The sequence below is a fragment of the Acomys russatus genome, chromosome 29 (genome assembly GCF_903995435.1).
Source record: "Acomys russatus chromosome 29, mAcoRus1.1, whole genome shotgun sequence".
Taxonomy (NCBI): Eukaryota; Metazoa; Chordata; class Mammalia; order Rodentia; family Muridae; genus Acomys; species Acomys russatus.
In genome coordinates, this window is record NC_067165.1 from 39,662,459 (window position 1) to 39,681,358 (window position 18,900).

General features: G+C 47.1%; 1 protein-coding gene across 1 annotated transcript in view; it reads left to right on the forward strand.

Moving 5' to 3' along the window:
- The window catches only part of Mtor (mechanistic target of rapamycin kinase), a 114,760-nt gene that overhangs the window by 60,365 nt on the left and 35,495 nt on the right, over nt 1-18,900 (forward strand). Inside the window, exons 28-33 of the mRNA XM_051171877.1 lie at nt 4,673-4,748; nt 7,582-7,721; nt 13,968-14,068; nt 16,901-17,016; nt 18,095-18,172; nt 18,359-18,466. Of these exons, the coding sequence (XP_051027834.1) occupies nt 4,673-4,748; nt 7,582-7,721; nt 13,968-14,068; nt 16,901-17,016; nt 18,095-18,172; nt 18,359-18,466 (619 nt within the window). The remainder of the gene's footprint in view (nt 1-4,672; nt 4,749-7,581; nt 7,722-13,967; nt 14,069-16,900; nt 17,017-18,094; nt 18,173-18,358; nt 18,467-18,900) is intronic.

The window sequence follows — 18,900 nt, forward strand, 5'->3', positions numbered from 1 at the left end:
AAACTAAGCAAACAAAAACTTTATAGAAGACAGTTTCTAGAAGGTAAAGTTTCCCTGTCCCTCTTCCTAACCGACCATTTACTCTTCTCAGTCCTGAGGATCCTACAGTCTCACTGCACATTTAGCACATCCTGTAGACAGAACAGGCACATGGCAGCTGCCCCAAGGGATGGAGGAGGATACTGTCAGAGCTTTTCCTGCTGAGGGAACTCTGGCATCGAGACATCAGGAAATAGCCACTTGACTTGTAGTAACTTTTTAAATTTTACGATCTTTCTACCTCAGCTTCCCGAATGCTAGGATTATAATTATGTGCCACTGTACCTAACACCCAGATTTGTTTTTGTTGTTGTTGTTGTTTGGTTTTTTCGAGACAAGCTCTCCCTGTGTAGCCCTGGCTGTCCTGGACTGGCTTTGTACACCAGGCTGGCCTCGAACTCAGTGATCTGCCTGCCTCTGACTCCTGAGTGCTGGGATTACAGGTGTGCAGCCCAACACCCAGACTTTTAAAAAGATTGATTTGTGTGTGTGTTGTATTGAGAGAGAGGGAGGGAGCACGCACATTTGTGCACTATCACACATGTGGAAGTCAGTTTTCACCTTCCACACGTGAGTTCTGGGAATCAGCCTCAGGTCATCAGACTTGGTGACAAGTGCCTTTACCCACTGAGCCATCTCACATGTTTCAGGTGGTTAGTTCTAAGACCTTAGAATTTCCCACCATGTTCCTTCCTGTCTGCATTCAAATGACTCTACCTCACCTCCTGTATGTTAAGTTTCAAACACCCCTTTGCCTGCTGTCTCACTGCAGTCCTTCCATCCTGGACTTATCTATTCCAAAAGGGACTGTTGGGGTTTATCACTGGAAGAGCGCTTGCCTAGCAAGCACAATGCCCTAGGTTTGGTCCTCAGCTCCACGGGAGTGGGGGTGGGATTGTTGAAGTCCCTAAACACACCATTCTCTTGTTCCAAGCCCGCTGAGCTGCCTAGTGGAGACCTGGCTCTGCAGGGGGCACCAGACGATCCTGTTGTTTCTCTGTGCTGGGCAGAGAACTAAGTTAAGATTCAGTGCTGGGAGAAGTAGCAGGGGAGTCTGAAGCAGGTCTATGCCATGAAAACACTGTGTGATGTGGTAGGGACCCAAGGCAGTGTTCCAACCATCTCCTGCCAGCTGTGGTTCATGTGTCATCAGGCCAGTGCCAAGGGAATTCAGAGAATTCTTCCTTGACAGGGAACCAAGTGAAAGACAGATAGCAGTTTGTTCTAGAAGGAAGGCCCAGGGCCATGTAGAAGCAAGCAGTAACGTTCTCATAAGTTCCTGATGGAGCACCAGGAAAGCCCAGGCAATGCGGATGGAACACAAATGCTCCCTGTGTACTTGGGCATCCACCCTCCAGGCTTGGTGTGGAAGGCTCTCCCTTCACTTGCTTTTAACTGCCCCGAGGTGAGTTCCAAGGCAGCTAGGGCTACACAGAAAAACCCTATCTTTTCTTTTTTGATTTTTCGAGACAGTGTTTCTATATGTGTAGCCTCAGCTGTCCTGGACTCACTTTGTAGGCGAGGTGGCCTCGAACTCACAGAGACCTGTCTGCCTCTGTCTCTCTAGAGTGTTGGGATTAAAGGCGTGCGCCACCACACCGGGCTGAAAAACCCTGTCTTATAGATAGATAGATAGATAGATAGATAGATAGATAGATAGATAAAAATGAAAAGTCACAGAGGGCCAGGCTGAGTGGGGAGGGGGTGTCACAGGCACCAAGGAGTCTCACCAAGTGGTCCCTCTTCAGAACCTGCTTTCCCAGCCTCAGGAAGCAGAGTTTTGAGAGGAGGTGCCCTGTGTGATCCGCTTGTCTGGGAAGACATAGGCAACTTATTGCCTTTACTCGTTAGTCCCACTCAGCCTCAGAGAGTTGTTTTCCTCGGTTAGCTCTTGAATTCAGCCCCACTTTAAAAAGAAAAGAAAATTGTCTTAGGAACAAAATGAATAGGCTCTTTTCCAGCTGACTTTGTTTCCTAAAGGCCAGGTCTGTTTATGGGCTCTGGCTTTATTTTGCAGGTAAGCGGTTTTGACTTGCTGTGTAGATTTGGGGCAGCACCTGAGTAATCCCAGTCTACAGTCACCCCTGCTGCTTATGTTAGGACAGCTGTGAGCCTCCTGCTTCTTAGCTCCTAGAAGAGCTAAGTAGAGTAGAGGTGGGAAGTCTGACTGACCTGTCGCCTCCACCCACTTTCTCCATGAGGGTATGGCTACCCAGCCCTCCGTCTCTGATGTTGTTTCCTACCGTGTCTTCAACCAGCTTAGTGAGAGCTGGTTTGTAGTGCGTGTTCCACTGCTGTTGGGCTGAGTCTAGTAGAGAGAGACTAGCGGGCCGCACATGGAGGCTTTACGGAGGGGCTTCGTGACACTCCCACGAACTCAAAAAAGTCTGAATTTGTGCACTAGATGTCACTTCCTAATTCTGGTTAATTGTTAAGCTCTCTTTTACGCATAGTTAGTGGTGGAATGGATTGGGCAAAGGCATTTTATGTGGTTTGGGGTTTGGTTCTTTGTTTAACCACAATGTCAGTGAGTCTCAAAGTAAGCCAAGTGGTTTGTGATGTTTATAGTTTGTTCTTGAAGTAGAGTGTGTTCCAGAGCACAGGATTACAACAGTTGCTAAAGCTGGTACAGTGCCTGTCAGGTGTTTTTTTGTCGTCGTCGTCGTTGTTGTTGTTGTTTTATTTTGTTTTAATCTGTTTCTTAAGAGTTAGCGCTCTGCTTAGAGTGCTTCATCTTCCCTGTCAGGACAGGCTCATCCTGCCAGGAGCTGCTCCACCAAGGCCTCTTAGGAGTTCACCACCAAATACTGAGAACATGGCATTCTCACGTTGCAGGGAGTGTGTGCTGTCTTCCTTTTTCCTGTTGTCTTAGCTTCCAAAACTATTGTTAAAGAACTAAATAGTGACAGAGCTGTGCTGAGTAATGCTTGTCAGCGATGCAGTTCACCCTACCCCATGACAGCAAACCACTGAGGCCAGGGGACTCACGCGCCATGATAGGCATGTAGAGCCCGTGTGCGCATGTACAACTTCCAGGAGTGCATTCTTCCCTTCTACTGTGTAGGTCCTGGGGGTCAAACTCAGAGTGTTAGGCTTGGCAGCTAGTGCCTTGAGCCATCTTGCCAGCCCATTCCCCACTTCTTAATGAGACATCTGTTTGCTCCAGATGTTAGGGAGAACATTCTGATTCAGTCTGAGTTTAGGGACTTGTTGCCTTTCCTTGGCTTGGTGTCTTCATTAGTAAGAGGGAATAAATCCTAACCTTTCTTTCCTGATTTTTCTCAGGGAAGTGAGGCCAAAGGAGTGATGGTTAGAAGGATTGTTAGAAATGTGCTTTGTAAACATGAGGCATTCGATTATTGCTTTCACAGATGTTAGCGTCTCTAGTTCATCAGCCTTCTGGGCAGTTCCTTTCAGTTTCATTGGAAAACAAAAGTGGTGGAATTAAAAATATATATATTTATAACAGCAACCTATTGCCGTGTTACCAAGTCCTGGAATTTCCCAAAACCACTTAAAAATTAATTCTGCTCAAGTAGACAGTTTGTACTTTGTGCAATAAACTAGATCCATGCTCTTTCAATCAGCCAAGATTCCCAAGTTGGTATGTCACATGTTGGTGTTTGCCTCCTGGTAACTGGATACAACCATTGTTGCCTACCCCAGTGCTCTCCCCATTTCCCTGCCTTCCATACCAGTAGCAGGCTGTGTGTAGCATTGGCATAATCGCACAAGTTCGTCTTAGAATAAGGGACTAAGGCTTGCAGTTCTCTTGCATCTAGGGTCATCTTGTAGCCTCTGATTAGTTAACTGTAGGGATCAGGCCTCACAGTGGCCCTGCATAGCAGCCGGTGTAAAGTGAAACCCCAGGGAAAAGCATCTAGATGCTGATGGCAAGCGCTAGAAACTGTATTCTCACAGGCTGACTGCAGAGGGAGGGGTTGTCCCTGAAGAAGGACCAAAGAAGGCTGTGGACCAGAGAATTGTGGGCTCTGGCAGCTGAGCAGTCAGCATGAACAAAGAGCCTGGAGATTAAGTTATTTTTTAAAATATTTCAATGTCAGTGAGTGTTTGCCTGTGTGTGTATATGTGCACTACATATGTACAGTGCCCAAAGAGGCTAGACAAAGTATCAGATCCCCCAGAACTTGAGTTATAGTCAATTGCCAGCCATCGTGTGGATACTGAAAACCAAACCTGGGTCTTTTGTCAAGAGCAACAACTCCTCTTAACTACTGAGCCATCTCTCCAGCCCCAAAACATTCAAATGTGTGATTGAGAGCGTAGCTCAGTAGTAAAACACATGCCTTGCATGCCCAAGCAAGGCTTTGGACACACACCGCCTACCAGACAACATCTGAAAGGCAACCAGTGTCTGCTGTCTAGAAAACAGGCCCAGAGCACCACATACGAGCGTTTACTTACTGTCCCTCAGACCAGGGACAGGAAATCAAAACCGCTTCTCAGAGAAAGTCATTCAGGCCAAGCTTTCTGAGTGATGATAGGTGACTGATAGCCCCGTGTCTGTGAGAACTTATCCTCCAGATGCTGATGAGCCATCTGCCTACAGTGTCCCCAGACCTCTCACCTCAGATGCATGAGTGTAACTATTTCTTCCTTTTTTCCCCCTCAGTATTAATAATAAGCTACAGCAGCCTGAGGCAGCTTCTGGAGTGTTAGAGTATGCCATGAAACACTTTGGAGAGCTGGTAAGTGCCTTCTTTTTCCTTCTGGAAAGGCAAGAAGTAGAGACCACCTGGAGAAAGTTTCTTTCCTTAATTTGTGAGGCTGTAAATGCCAGCTTGCCTGTGTCTTAAGGGTGAAAGGTGCAGTGCGAGAGGGGCTGTATTCATCAGAACAGAGAACAGCAGTGGTGATGCTGTGAACCCTTAGCATGCACCTCACCCTGAGGTGAGTACTCCATCCTCACAGGGATACTGTGAAGTAGCTGTTGTCCTTATCCCCTTTTTCAAGTGAGGGGACTGTGGACCCAGCAGGTTGAGCACCTGTCTGACCTAACAGAGCAAATACATGGTAGGACCAGGACTTGAACCTGGGCAGGTGGGCACCAAGACCGCCATTCAGCCTGGCCCGTCACCTGTGTGTGTCTCCCTGGCAGAGCCCCAGTGCCTGTCCCTGAGTTAAAACTGATAGGCCAGGCGTGGTGGCACACGCCTTTAATCCCAGCACTCGGGAGGCAGAGGCAGGTGGATCGCTGTGAGTTCGAGGCCAGCCTGGTTTACAAAGCGAGTCCAGGACAGCCAAGGCTACACAGAGAGATCCTGTCTCAAAAAAAAAAAAGAAAAGAAAAGAAAAGAAAAGAAAAAGAAAGAAAAAAAAGAAAACCTCATTACCCTGTGTTAGAAACTGCCTGATTGCCCACGAGGAAAACAAAAAGCATCCTCTTAATTTATGCCTGACAGCAGGGGACTTGCTGCTTCATTATTATAGAGCTGCTTCTCTGCTGCCATCCTTGCCTATCATAAACAAATCATTCCCATGCCTCCTTGCGGCTTAAGAGGCTGCTTTGATTATCCCTGAGTTTATAAAGCACTAGCTTAATCAGCTAAACACTGGGACCCTGGAAGGTCAGGAAACTCTGGGTCTATATATTTGATGGGAGCCTTTTATTAATTGTGTAGATCACTTACAGTGGTTTGCCTTAATCAAGAGGCAAGGGTTTCTAGCTGATTGTCTAGCATTGTGCCTCATTGGCCTGAAACATCAGGCGATCTTTCACTGTCTTAAACATATATTGCCTGTAAACAAATCAAGGACAGCATTTCTCTAGGTGATGACAGAACACAAAGAATGCTGTCTCATCTGTCTTTGCCACAGTCCTTGTTTGCAGAAGACAGAAAGCACACAGTGTGCTCCCCAGACCAGGCTGTATTCTACTGCAGTAGCCCTGGAGCTTAGGCCCCTGTAAGTCTGATTGAAACAGGGTTCTTTGCACATCTGGTGTTCAGGTGATCTGCCAACAGATGGCTCATACTCCAATGCTCAGAGTGCCAACCATAAATGAACATCTCCGTCTTCAGGTTCTGAAGGTGGCCATTAGCTCAGGATTATTGCTAAACCGTGGCGGATTTTCTGTTATATTTAGGTAGCTGAATCATATTAAGCTTGACAATGGTTTGCCTTTTCTTGGCAGAGCCTGTGCTTTCTCAGCACAATTTATGTAACAGCAATCTCATTAGAATTTTGTGTGATTCATTGCTTAAACCTTATAGTTTCTGCAACCCATTGCAATTCAAAATGTCCTGCCCTCTGCTTGACCTGCTCCATATGCTGCTCCCTCTACTTTCCGCCGGTTCACCAAGTGTGTGCAACACATTAGTCATTGGCTGCTTGTGTAGAAATTCAGCCTGGGCATTTATCTGTGCTGCCCTTCATCTTGAAGTATTTCACTACTCTGTCTCTGTAAGCCATTCTTCTCCAAGTTCTCTTTCATACGTAGGCAAAACAGAGACATTATTCTTGGCTTAAAGGATGCAGGTTAGTTTACCTTACACAGATAGGCTGATCTCAGCAACCCCACCGGTGCATGGGCAACAGGGGATGTTGGAAGGAAATGCAGTCATCATTGTACAGTAGAAATGACCTCGTAGCCCAGGTTCAGCAAAGAGAGGCTCCTTCAGGCCACTCAGCAGAGTGGTGGTTTCTTCTATATCTGCTGTATAAACATGAGTTTTATCTAAGAAAGGGGAGAAAGGAGCAGGGAAACTAACGTGGACCCTGTGTGTATCATCTATAAGTCTACCTCAGAGTCATGTTGGTCTTTAAGGACCCTCTAGAGAGCCAGTGGCCTGGCCTGCTACAGAAATAACCTCCTACTGAGCTGATGAAGAGACGCAAAGGCAGACAGAAAACACATAAAACAGTCTCTGATCATTCTGGTCTGGACCTTTCAGACTGAGCGCCTTTACTCATGTGGACACCGCTCAGCATCAGCGTGGCACTCCGTCTGCCAGGATAATGGAATCCCTCCACTGGCCTTGACACTGGTAGAAGTGCCAAGTGCTACATAGAAGGGAATGTTGGATGGAAGACTGTAGAAGGATGAAAGGTTGTCCAAAGAATTTTAAGTAGTAGTGTTCTATTGTATTTTAAATTATTTCCTGAAAGTTTAGAAATGCATTAAGAATGCAGAGAATCAAGGGCTTCTAAAAAGAAGCAGCTGTGGCCTGGGCTGACAGCCCAGTGTCAGCAATGCAGCAGACTGGAGTGCAAGAGCTGTGGTTCGGGGTCCCACTTTCCCTGCATGCTTCCCCCTATGCACTAATATTCCCATGACCCCTGGAAGTGGCATGGGGGGAGCTGGACCTTCCATGTGCTCTCAGTGTATCTCAGGGTTCAGGTTCAGTCAGTGGTGTGCCCAGGAAATAGCATCTCTACCTCTGCCAAACAACCTACCACCAGATAAATTCTTTTTCAGCCTAAGCTCAGACATGCTGATAAGGGAAATATGTATAGACTATAGTATAGCATAGGGAAGAGTGTGGGGACTCAAAAGCATAACCCCTTGCTCACTCTCTGCAGGAGATCCAGGCCACCTGGTATGAGAAACTGCATGAATGGGAGGATGCTCTTGTGGCCTATGATAAGAAGATGGACACAAACAAGGATGACCCGGAGCTGATGCTGGGCCGCATGCGCTGTCTTGAGGCCTTGGGGGAATGGTGAGCTGCCCTGGGTTAACCTGAGTGGCCAGGAGAGGCTCATCTCTCCAGTAAGCCTTCCCCCAAACAGTCCTCACCTCAGACCCTTGCTTTCTGTCACTTGATGCTTTCCTGGGAATCATCTGTAACTTAGGTGTTTGTAATCTCTGTTCTGCCTCAGCACAAGATTGGTTTTGGTTTGATTTAGTTGGCTCAGTTTTTGTTGTTTGAGTTACCCTCACTCTGTAGCCCATGCTGACCTGGAACTTGTTATCTAGCCCAGACTGACTTGAGCCTGCAGCAATCCTCCTGCCTCAGCCACCCTAATGGTAGGATCACAGCTGCGATGCACTGTCCCCAGCTCCATTGTTTTATGGCTTTTTATTTTCTCACTCTGTATAATGCTCCAGGCAGAAGAGCTATGTGTCTCTAGCACTGCACTGTCTCCCTCCTCCTGCTGTATGCTCCTGGCCTTCGCTGATCTGCTAAAGAGCTCCTATTCTACAACTTTAATTTTGGGGCTGGAAAGATGATTGAGCAGCTAAAAGCACTGGCTGGCTACTCTTGCAGAGAACTTGGGTTCAGTTCCCAGTATCCACAGAGCATCTGACCACCTTCTACCTGAGGATCCAGTGCCCTCTTCTGGCCTCTTCAAGCACTGCATGCACATGGCGCCCAGACATATTCATGCAGGCAGAACACCCATACACGTAAAAATAGAAATAAATACATCTTACATTTAAAAAAAATAGGGATTGGTTAGCTCTTGTTGGGTTGCACACCTTTAAGGCAGGTAGATCTCTATGAGTTTAAAGCTAGCCTGGTCTATAGAGTGGGTTTTAGGACAGCCAGGCTATATAGAAAAACCCTGTCTTGAAAAACAAACAACAGGGCTAGGTGTGGTGGTGCATGCTTTAATCCCAGCACTCGGGAGGCAGAGGCAGGTGGATCGCTGTGAGTTGCAGGCCAGCCTGGCCTACAAAGCAAGTCTAGGACAAGGCAACACAGAGAACCCCTGTCTCGGAAAAAAAAAAAGCCCCAAAAGAAAACAAACAAACAAACAGCAACAGCCAAGAAAGAATTTCAGATAGACAGAGGTAGGTAGATGCCTCGGTCAGTAAAGTTGCTGTACAACAAGAATGGGGATCTGAGTTCAGATCCCCAGTGCCCACATAGAAGCCAGGCGTGGCAATGTGCATCTGACCATGATACTAGAGAAACAGGCAAGTAGATCCCTGGAGCTTCTGGCCGCCTAGTCCTGCCAAGTTGGTGAGTTCTGGGTTCAGGAGACTGTTTGAAAAAATCAGGGGCAAGAGGGCAGGCTGGAGAGACGGTTCACAGGTAAGAGCATGTGCCGCAGAGCCTGAGGACCTGCGTTCATAGCCCAGTGCCCACATAAAAAGCCGAATGTGGCACAGTTGTAGTACCAAACTATGGAAGGTAGAGGCAAGAGGCTTCCTAGTGTTTACACTTCCAGCTTAACTCGAGGCTCAATGGGAGACCTTTTTGGGGGGCCCAAGAAAATAGCTCAGCTGTTAAGAACATTGGCTGCCCTTGCAGAAGACCCAGGTTTGATTCCCAGCACCCACATGGCAGCTCACAACTGTCTGGAACTCCAGTTCCAGGGATCTAGTACCCTGTTCTGGCATCTGTGGACACCAGGCACACACATGGTGCTCAGACATACATTCAGGCAAAACGCACACATATATCACTTTTTTGGTTTTTTGGTTGTTTGAGACAGGGTTTCTCTGTGTAGCCTTGGCTGTCCTGGACTCACTTTGTAGACCAGGCTGGCCTCGAACTCACAGCGATCCGCCTGCCTCTGCCTCCCGAGTGCTGGGATTAAAGGCGTGCGCCACCACGCCTGGCATATATCACTTTTTTATCGTTTAAACAAAACAACAAAAAGAAGCCATCTCAAAGTGATTAAAGCAGAGAGTGAGAACACAGAACACCCGATGTTCTCCACTGGCCTCCACGCCCGGACACAGTGCACACCTCTGCATGTGTACACACATAACCGGACACAGTGCACACCTCTGCACGTGTACACACATAACCGGACACAGTGCACACCTCTGCACGTGTACACACATACCCACAGCTATACACTGTCGTTCAATCGTTAAGATGGAGAGCAGTGGAGGAAGAAACCTGACATTGACCTCTGGGATCCGCACATACACATGAAGACAAATAAATTACACACAAATAGCAGATGGATGGACTGATAAACAGACCCCCCCCCCAAAAAAAAGAAAGAAAATTGTTTGTTTAATTATCCAGAACTACGAAAAGCAAAAGTTACTTTTTTATTTATTTTCATAAAAGAATATTTTATATCCATTCCTCAATGACTGAAATAAACATTCTATCCAAATCTGCAGCATTTAGTTTATATAGCTCACGGTGTTTCAAGTCCAACAGGTATTTAAAAGGTCACTGCCTGGTACAGTAGCCACTAGCCACATCTAACTATTTTAAAATTGAATAAGACTTAAAGGCAGATCTACAGTCGTGCTGGACACACATCAGTACCCAGAAGCGAATGTGAGCTAGTGGCTCCTTCATCAGACAGCGTTCCAAAACTCTCCAGCTTCCTGGCAAGCTCTGCTGCACAGCTCTGGTCTGGAGGAGGAAGGGATGTTCAGAATGAGACATGTTATTTTAAATTAAGGTTTTGTTGTTTTCTACCTTCAACTCTGCTATCCTCCAACCATATCTTAGAAGAAAGATAAAACAGGTGTAATTATTTCTAAAATTTAGATTTGATCAGTTCTGAAATGCTTTAGTTTTCTCTGCGGCCTTTGAATTGCCTGCTGTATTGTGACTCGAAGCTACTTCCTCACCCATTTCTGGGTGGACTTCTTGGTGTCTGAGTTGCCCAGTCACTCGCTCTTCAGAGCTTGTTCTCCTTCCTTCCTTCCCTTCTACAGCCATCCTCTTCTGCTCCTTGTCCTCCTCCCTGACCTCTCCGTGACCTCTCCATGGCCTCCCCTTCTCTTGCCCCCCCTTTTCAATTGGAGATGAACTTTTCCTGACAGAACCAAGTAGGAACATCTTGGATGCCTTGGAAAAGCAGAGATGTGATTGTGCTTGTTTGTTGTGTTTTCAAAACAGGGTTTCTCTATGTAGCCTTGGCTGTCCTGGACTTACTTTGTAGACCAAGCTGGCCTTGAACTCTCAGAGATCCACCTGTCACTGCCTCCCAAGTGCTGGGATTAAAGGCTGGCACCACCACACCTTGCCAGAGATGTGATCTTGTCCAGTCCTCTTAAATAACAGGCACACAACCTGAGGTCTCCTGAGAGTGAGTGCCACCAGCCTCTTCCCTCCACAGTTCCCACTCCCACACACCTCCAGTTTCTTGGGTTCTTTCCAGTTTTATAATTACTTACAAAGTCTGTAAGGCTAATAGTGCTGACCTAGGGCTTTAAGACTGTGGAAGTCTAAAAGAGACCTTAAAAGAGATGAAAGAAGCAGAATTCCTTCCTGGTCATTTGCAGGTTTCTGATAAGGCTTATTTAATCAATTCTGTTTAGAGTGCAATTTCTGAATTTCTTTCTGTGTGAGCATATATTCTGAACTGCCTGAGGCAGGCGTTCACTGAGGGCACCATCAGAAACAACTACAGAGAATTAACAGTGACAGTAGTAGAAACACCCTTCTCCATGCTCCATGCCTTCTGGATGCTGACTAGAGGTGGAGCCCAGCATCTTGGCCCTCCAGACACACTCACTTCCCCACACTCCCTACACTGAGTCGCTGAGAACAGATCCAGTGGGGTTGCGAGCACAGGTGGCAAGCCAGTAGATTTCCTGCCACAGTGCTAGGTTGGAGGTCAGGCTCCTAGAGGGGCAAGCTTTTCCTCAAGTGTCTCAGATATAGTTTAGCAGTTGCCCCATGAACTGTATCTTATTTGTTTTTGTCATGTCTCTGTCAACTGTCTTTTAGAGTTAGAACTCACTCAATGCATTCTGCCTTCCCCTCTGTGCCAGTTGTTTGTAAGCGAGGTGACCCCTGCCTGTTTCCCCATAGTGAAGATGTGTCATGTGCGCTCAGGTCCTGACAGGCCCCTTGCACCGCTCTGCTTCATTCTGCCTCTGGGTAACTATCTGTGGGAGAACTGCTGAGCTCACTTCCTTCTTGCCTCAAGTTGGAAAGGAAAGCAAAATCCCTTAGCCAGTAGCACAGAAACAGTAACCTCACACCAGTAGAGGGAAAGTGACGTGCCTATGGCCACCAGCCATAAAAAAAGGAGTTCTGAGCCAGGAAGGTAGCCCGGTTAGTAAGTACGAGGCAGGTAAGCATGAGAACCCGGTCTGAATCCCTAGTGCCCATGTACATAGCTGAGCTGGGGAGACGAAGGGCAGATCCCTGGAGCTCCCTGGCCAGCCAGAGAAGCCAGCGAGCAAGTACAGGGTCAGTGAAACTGTCTCTGTGAAGGAAGCCCAACACCATACAGAGAATATACAGCAATAAAAAATTTAACAATTTTGAACATTGAAATTCTAGCCCTGGTTGGATTGTTTGCAGATAATGGAGCTTTCTTTCTTACCTTCGGAAGATCTTGGAGTTGTCTTAACAAAGATGCACCACTCAGCTGTCCCATACTCTGACCCACTCCACACACATAAATAAATCAGATGTCAATGTTTAATTTATTTATTTAAAAAAGAAGACACTGGGCCCTCTAATAACAGTGTAGCCTATGTCTCATCAGGCTCCTAGACAGGGTCCCTCGGAGCTTGTGCTGGTTTTGTTGAATTTGCAGTGTACTTTCCAAAAGGAAAGGTGAAAGAGATTCCTAACTGTACCTTGAGACTCATGTGATCTCAGGGGCTTGTCCTAGCTCAAATTTTGTATTTTCTGTCTTGCTCTCTCACTCTCTTTGTAGGCTGAGGTTTGAGGCCAAGACCTTAAACTCTTGCCAGGATTTACTACCAAGCTACACCTCCAGGCCCACATTTTTAATTGGCAGTAGGAAGTCCCTTTTTTTGTCGGCATGGTGACTCACACCTGTGATGATTGAGAGTCTGGGGCAAGAGAATTGCCTCAACTTTGAGGTCATCCTAGGCTACAAATAAGTTGTAGGTCTTCTTGAGCTACACGGGAGACCCTGTCTCAATAACATGGAAATTCCTATTCCTTGGTGTGGCTCTGTTCTTTTTGTATATTGGGGCTTTTTCATTTTAGTTTAAGTTCTACTTATGTGCATGAGCATTTTCTCTGCATGTATGTAGGTGTACCACATTCGTGTCTTGTGCCCACAAAGGTCAGAAGAAGGCATTGGATCCCATGGAACTAGAATCACAAACAGTTGTAAGCCACCATGTTGGTTCTGGGAACTGAACCTGAGTCTTCTGGAAGAGCCATCTCTCCAGCCCCCAGTTGAGAGATTTCTTAAGCCCTATTTATATCTCAGTAACTAGCTGTCATATGCGTATGCCAGTAATCCCAGCACTTGACGGGTAGAGACAGGAAGATCAGGATTTCAAGGCCATCCTTGGCTACATAATGAATTTAAGACCAACCTGGGCTACATAAAACTCTGTGTCAAAAACAGACAGGTAGGGGGGCTGAAGAGTTGGCTCAGAGGTCTTCCAGTGAGCCCAGGCTCAGATCACCCCCACATCAAGGAGCTCACACCACCTATAGCCCCAGCTCCAGAGGATCCAGTGACCCCTTCTGTCCTCCACTGGCACTTACACTCACATGCACAATGTCACACATACAAATACTCATTGTTTAATTTAAATTAAGAATTTAAAAACCCTCCTAGTCGTTTCCTACACCCTGTATACTATTCTGAAAATAATGGCATCCAGATGTCTGGTTGAAAGGGACCTTTCTCTTGAACAGATTGGTTCATCTCAGACTGAAGTCATTCATTAGCACTTAGAAGAGCCAGCCCTTAAAAATGAATGCCTGTCTCTCTTAGATTGTTTTCTCTGTAGACCTGCCACAGAAAAAGACCCCAGACTATACTGAGAAGAGAGGAGTTAGCATTCCTGAAGGCACCAGATGTCCAGGGTGTTTTACATCTTACAGAGTTAGACACTGCTCTGCTTGATAAGCCTGCAATTGTGGGCACTAGACCCTAGAAACAACAAATAAGCCGTTCACTTCTCAGTTTCCAGCCTTCTAAGTTGAAAGCAGACCCCTGCTGTACCAGTTTCTATGGAAGCCTAGCTAACCCAAAGGAAGGTCATGGGTTGTACAGTGAAGTTCTACTAACCTGACCACGTGTTTCTCTTCTTCCAGGGGGCAGCTTCACCAGCAGTGCTGTGAAAAGTGGACTCTGGTTAACGATGAGACTCAGGCTAAGATGGCCCGGATGGCTGCTGCAGCAGCATGGGGTTTAGGTGAGGCTTCCCCATAGGCACCCGGCCAAGCTGGGGACTCTGTCAGAGAATAAGCTGAGTGATGCAAGAGATAGCAGTCTGTTGAAATGTAAAGGCCATCTGTACTGATGTGCCCATGCCCTCCATCTGTCTGCTTTCACTGTGGTATACATATGAGTAAAAATGGATCTTTGTGGGAAAGCCAAGGAAGACAGTGAGCTCTGGGTAAGATATCACTTCTTACAACTCAAGGACTGCACTCATGTTAGACACCAGTGCCATGTAGCAGGCTATGCCCTGTGCTTCTAACTGACCTGCTGCAAATCAGGCTTCCCTCAGCTCTTCATAAATGTGATATGCTAGGACACCTTCTAGAACTCAGGTAACACCTCACTTGTGTTTGATGTAAAGAATACAGATAAGTAGGTAAATAGGGTGAGGTTCAGTAAGGTCCACAGCACAAAAGCATCTTCCTCTGAGATTGGGGTACAGTGTTTCCCTGTCAGCTATTGTGTGGTACTATTCCAGAGAGACTCGAACAGGTATCTGCTCTCCCCTTACGGGAAACAACAACATGCCAAAGTAAGGATGCCTCCAAAGTCCAACCTGATAAATCACTGTGGGATTCCTTATAGCAATATAGGTGCGGGGGGGGGGGGGGGGTGCGGTCACTTATAAGAGCAGACATGACTCAGGGAGGGCTTGAGCTAGAAAACAGTTCATGAAGGCTGGAACCTTGAGGTTCACGACACAACTTGCAGGTATCTAAACAGGCTGAAAGCCTCTTCACGCATCTCAGCTTGTCTAGTGTCATCACTTCTTCCTGCTTGGGGGGTTGGGGAGAGAGGGAAGGAGAGCATATGATCGCTTTCAGGAACGAACTGGAGCTTTTGAGTTTGTTTACTTCATGAGTTTCAGAGCTTCCCAGCAGGATGGAATCTTTATCTCAGAGGAAATTGCTGTAGTACAGCAGCTTGTGGATATGTTGCTGTCCTAGTGTCTTGTGCCCCACAGGAAACTCCAGGGTTTTAGGAGCTCTGTGACGGGAAATAGGGATGACTGAATAGATTTCTTTATGCCATGGTGGAATTTGACTTTGCTTTGAACAAAATGCTAGTTAATTTCTCCATGTTATAAGTAATATGTAGAAGGAGTCACATCCCCAGGCTGGCTGTATACCTTAGCCGTTCCCCTCATGATCGTGATCACCTCATGATCGTATGTTGTTCGAGCACCACCCACCCTCCTCGTGTCTCAAATAGGAGGGAAGGGAGAAGGTAGTTGCCTCACTGGCTTTATTTCTTAATATTTATGTAAGTCTTTCTCTATACCTGTGTAATGGAGTAGTGTAATAACGCCCCATTTCAGTGGGAGAAGTGCCCACTGTCTTCTCCAACAGTCACAAACATTTTAACTGTTCTATTTACCTGTTCTCACTGCCTGACACTCAAAAACCTCCCTGCTTCTTCCACAGTGTTTTTGTTTTTGTTTTTTAAAATAGTTTAACTATGTAGCCTGGCTGTCCTGGAACTCACCTCCTGCCTCTCCCTCCCCAGTGCTGGATTTAAAGGTGTATACCACCATGCCCAGCCCAGATATGTAGATTTTTTTAACACTAAGGCCCAGCTGAGGCTTGGCAATTCTTTGTTCGTTTGTTTGTTATTAATTATGTCTATGTGTTTGTAGCTACCGGCATGTGAAAGCCTGTGTCAGCAGAGGCCATAGGCTCAGCTCCTCCTGTTGCTGGAGTCACGGGTGGTTGTGAGGCCCTCGGTGTGGGTTCTGGGAACCAAACTCTGGTTCTCTGCAAGAGCAGTGTAAGCTCTTAACCCCTGAGCCGTTCCTCTAGCCCCCAGCTTGGCAGTTCTTGATGGGATGGGAGAGGACAGACAGGATGTGGCATGTGTAACGCTTCCCCTGAGAGCCCAGGGCAAAGTACCAGCTGCCCACTCCGTGCTCTCCCCAGTCACAGTACTTCCTTGCTTTGCTGTCGTAAGCTCTGGGCTGCATCCAGAATATCTTTTAAAAACAAATTGCTTCCTGAGGAGTCATCTTTTGCTGTCTGCTTTTGCCCAGAGGCATTGGTAATGGATGAACCAATAGTTGGGAGTGGAATGCTGGAAAATGCCTTGTAAAAACAACAGTCCTGCAGTTTGCACCTAATGAGGCTGATATCTTTTCTACAGATGGTGTTGGCAGGTGTGACATTTGATGCCTGCTCAGCTCGGCAGGGGAAGTACATACCTCTTCCCTGTGCAGCCATTTCTCCATTCTAACATGACACAAGAGATCACTGTGCAGTGACCCAGCCCATCTCTCTGCTCTAATGGATTGTTTTAAAATATTTGCCTCCTCACTCCTGAGGCAGGGATACTACCACAGTGAAAAGGGCAAACAGTTTATCAAAGTCTCTCCTCTAATTGTATAATGGCCACTTTCAATTGTTTAGAGGAATTTCAGTTGTTTAGAGGAAAATGTAATTTCCCAGTATTTCATTGAGCTGTGAGGTGCTCACTTGTGGGGAAGAATGTGATTTTATCTTACTGGAGAAGCTGAAGGAAATTGTCTAGGTTAATAAGAGGCAGCACTGAGCCTATCTGATGCACTTACTGGCTTGGCACTTAGGCCTGCTTCTTGTCTTGTGATGCTCCCTGGGGCACCAGCACAGTCCCTTGCCTGGAAGACAGACATGGTTTTGTGAAGTCACCCCCAGAATAGATTGCAGGGCTTAGCAGGTACATTGGGCTTGTGTTTCTGTCAAGCTAAATGCAAGTGTCAGTGCCAAAAGTTGTTGCTGCCTGCAACTCAGCCAGCTGGCCATCCTGGTGTTTTCTTGTGTGTTTGTGTTCCTAGGCCAGTGGGACAGCATGGAGGAGTACACCTGTATGATTCCTCGGGACACCCACGATGGAGCATTTTACAGAGCTGTGTTGGCCTTACATCAGGATCTCTTCTCCTTGGCCCAGCAGGTGAGAAAATGTGTATCCAGATCATCCAGCAAAAAATAAACTAAACAATGTTACTGTGACTTTTTGGTTTCTCAAGCACATGTCTGTGACAGTCAGCATTAAACTTCAGCTGTGCTCATGTCTCTGGCCTCTGTGAATGGCCTTGATGCATGTGTCCACGGAGGAGGAGACACCAGCATGCAGGCAGAGCTTGCGCAGTCTTCCTACGGCAGGTTGTAGACTGCACTGCTTGGGCAGTAGTTTCTTGTGTCATTGTTGATCATTTTAAACACTTTGCCTAAGTTCTCCATCTAGTGAGAGGATCTCTAAATTTCACCAAAGGAGGACTTGCTGGAGAACCAATGGTCTCTACTATGCTGGAGAAGTCTGTCTTCCGGCCTACAGGTAGCACACACTTGCAGAATGCAGAATGAAATGGCTGCATCCACCTTGTCAGACACCAGGCTGTCTTGGACGAGGTGCTCAGTAAATGATCTGAGCGCTTCGGAGGTGCCAGCATAGTAATTCTTCTGAAACATTCAGAAGAAGAAAAACTCCACAAGAGGGGTTTTAACTGATAGCACAGGGACAGTTGTAATCCTGTGCTGAAGTGCTTGACAGGATCCCAGATCTGGGTCTTCTGGGTTGGTAACAGAGGTGCCCATTTCCAAGGAGAGCATTGCAGAGACACTGTTTGTAGGACAGGGGCAGCTTGGAAACCAGAAGTGTTGCCCACCCTGGAGTCACTGTCACATCCAGTCTGTTTTCACAACATGACCATCGAGGAAAGTGAAAAAAAGGCAGGTCCCCAAGAGCATCCCCTTTCCACGCAAGATGCAGTGATTCTGTCCCATAGCATCTGTTCCCTCCTGCCACGCAAGCTTGTGAGCATTACCTGAGCTTCTGCGTGTGGATGACACATGCCACTGTCTTTGATGAGACACCGAGTAGTGCCCTTCCCTGCCATCGAGATTCAGGAGAGTTTCTGCCCTTCTGTGGTGAATGCTCTGTTCCATTGCTGCAATCAAAGTGAGAGCAGTAACTTGTGTGAAGCCCCAAACACAGAGCCCAGGCCTAGAGCTGCCCTTTTCTCTTCTAGTGCATTGACAAGGCCAGGGACCTTCTGGATGCTGAGCTGACTGCCATGGCAGGAGAGAGCTACAGCCGAGCCTATGGGGTGAGTGTTGAGTGATCTGCACTTTGTCGGCATCTATAGTTTTAGTGAGTAGGCTGTAAAGGACACAGTAGGTTGCTGTTTCTGGGGTCAGCACATACCCTAACACTGGGAGGAGTGGTTCAGGTTCACTCTGCTTGGTGGTTGTTTGTGGGGTAATTAGGTTGGAATGTGATCTGCTTCCATCAGGCCATGGTTTCTTGCCACATGCTGTCCGAGCTGGAGGAGGTTATCCAGTACAAACTTGTCCCTGAGCGACGGGAGATCATCCGCCAGATCTGGTGGGAGAGACTGCAGGTAAGTTGGAGGCAGCCTCAGTTCACCTCCTCCTGCCCAGAGCCTGCAGAAGCACTGTACCCCCACCCTCTTTTCTACCCTCCTCTGCCACCTCTACCAAGCAGAACCTTCCAAGGCTTATCATCTCAGCTATACTGTGAGCGATGACCAATCAAGCAGCCTCCTTTCTAGAAATGGAAGAAAGAATGTTTAGCAAGTGACACTTGGGATCATCCATTTGAGGCCTCCACACAGTGCATTCGCCTGGAGAGCGACTCACTTTGCCACTTAATTTACCACGTCTGCATATACGCTCAGGATGTGCGTCTCTCCTGGCTCCCAAATGACTTCACTGTGTGATCCAAACTAAGAGCCGCCCCTCTGAGTGTGTCTACTGAGAGCCGCCCCTCTGAGTGTGCCTACTGAGAGCCGCCCCTCTGAGTGTGCCTACTGAG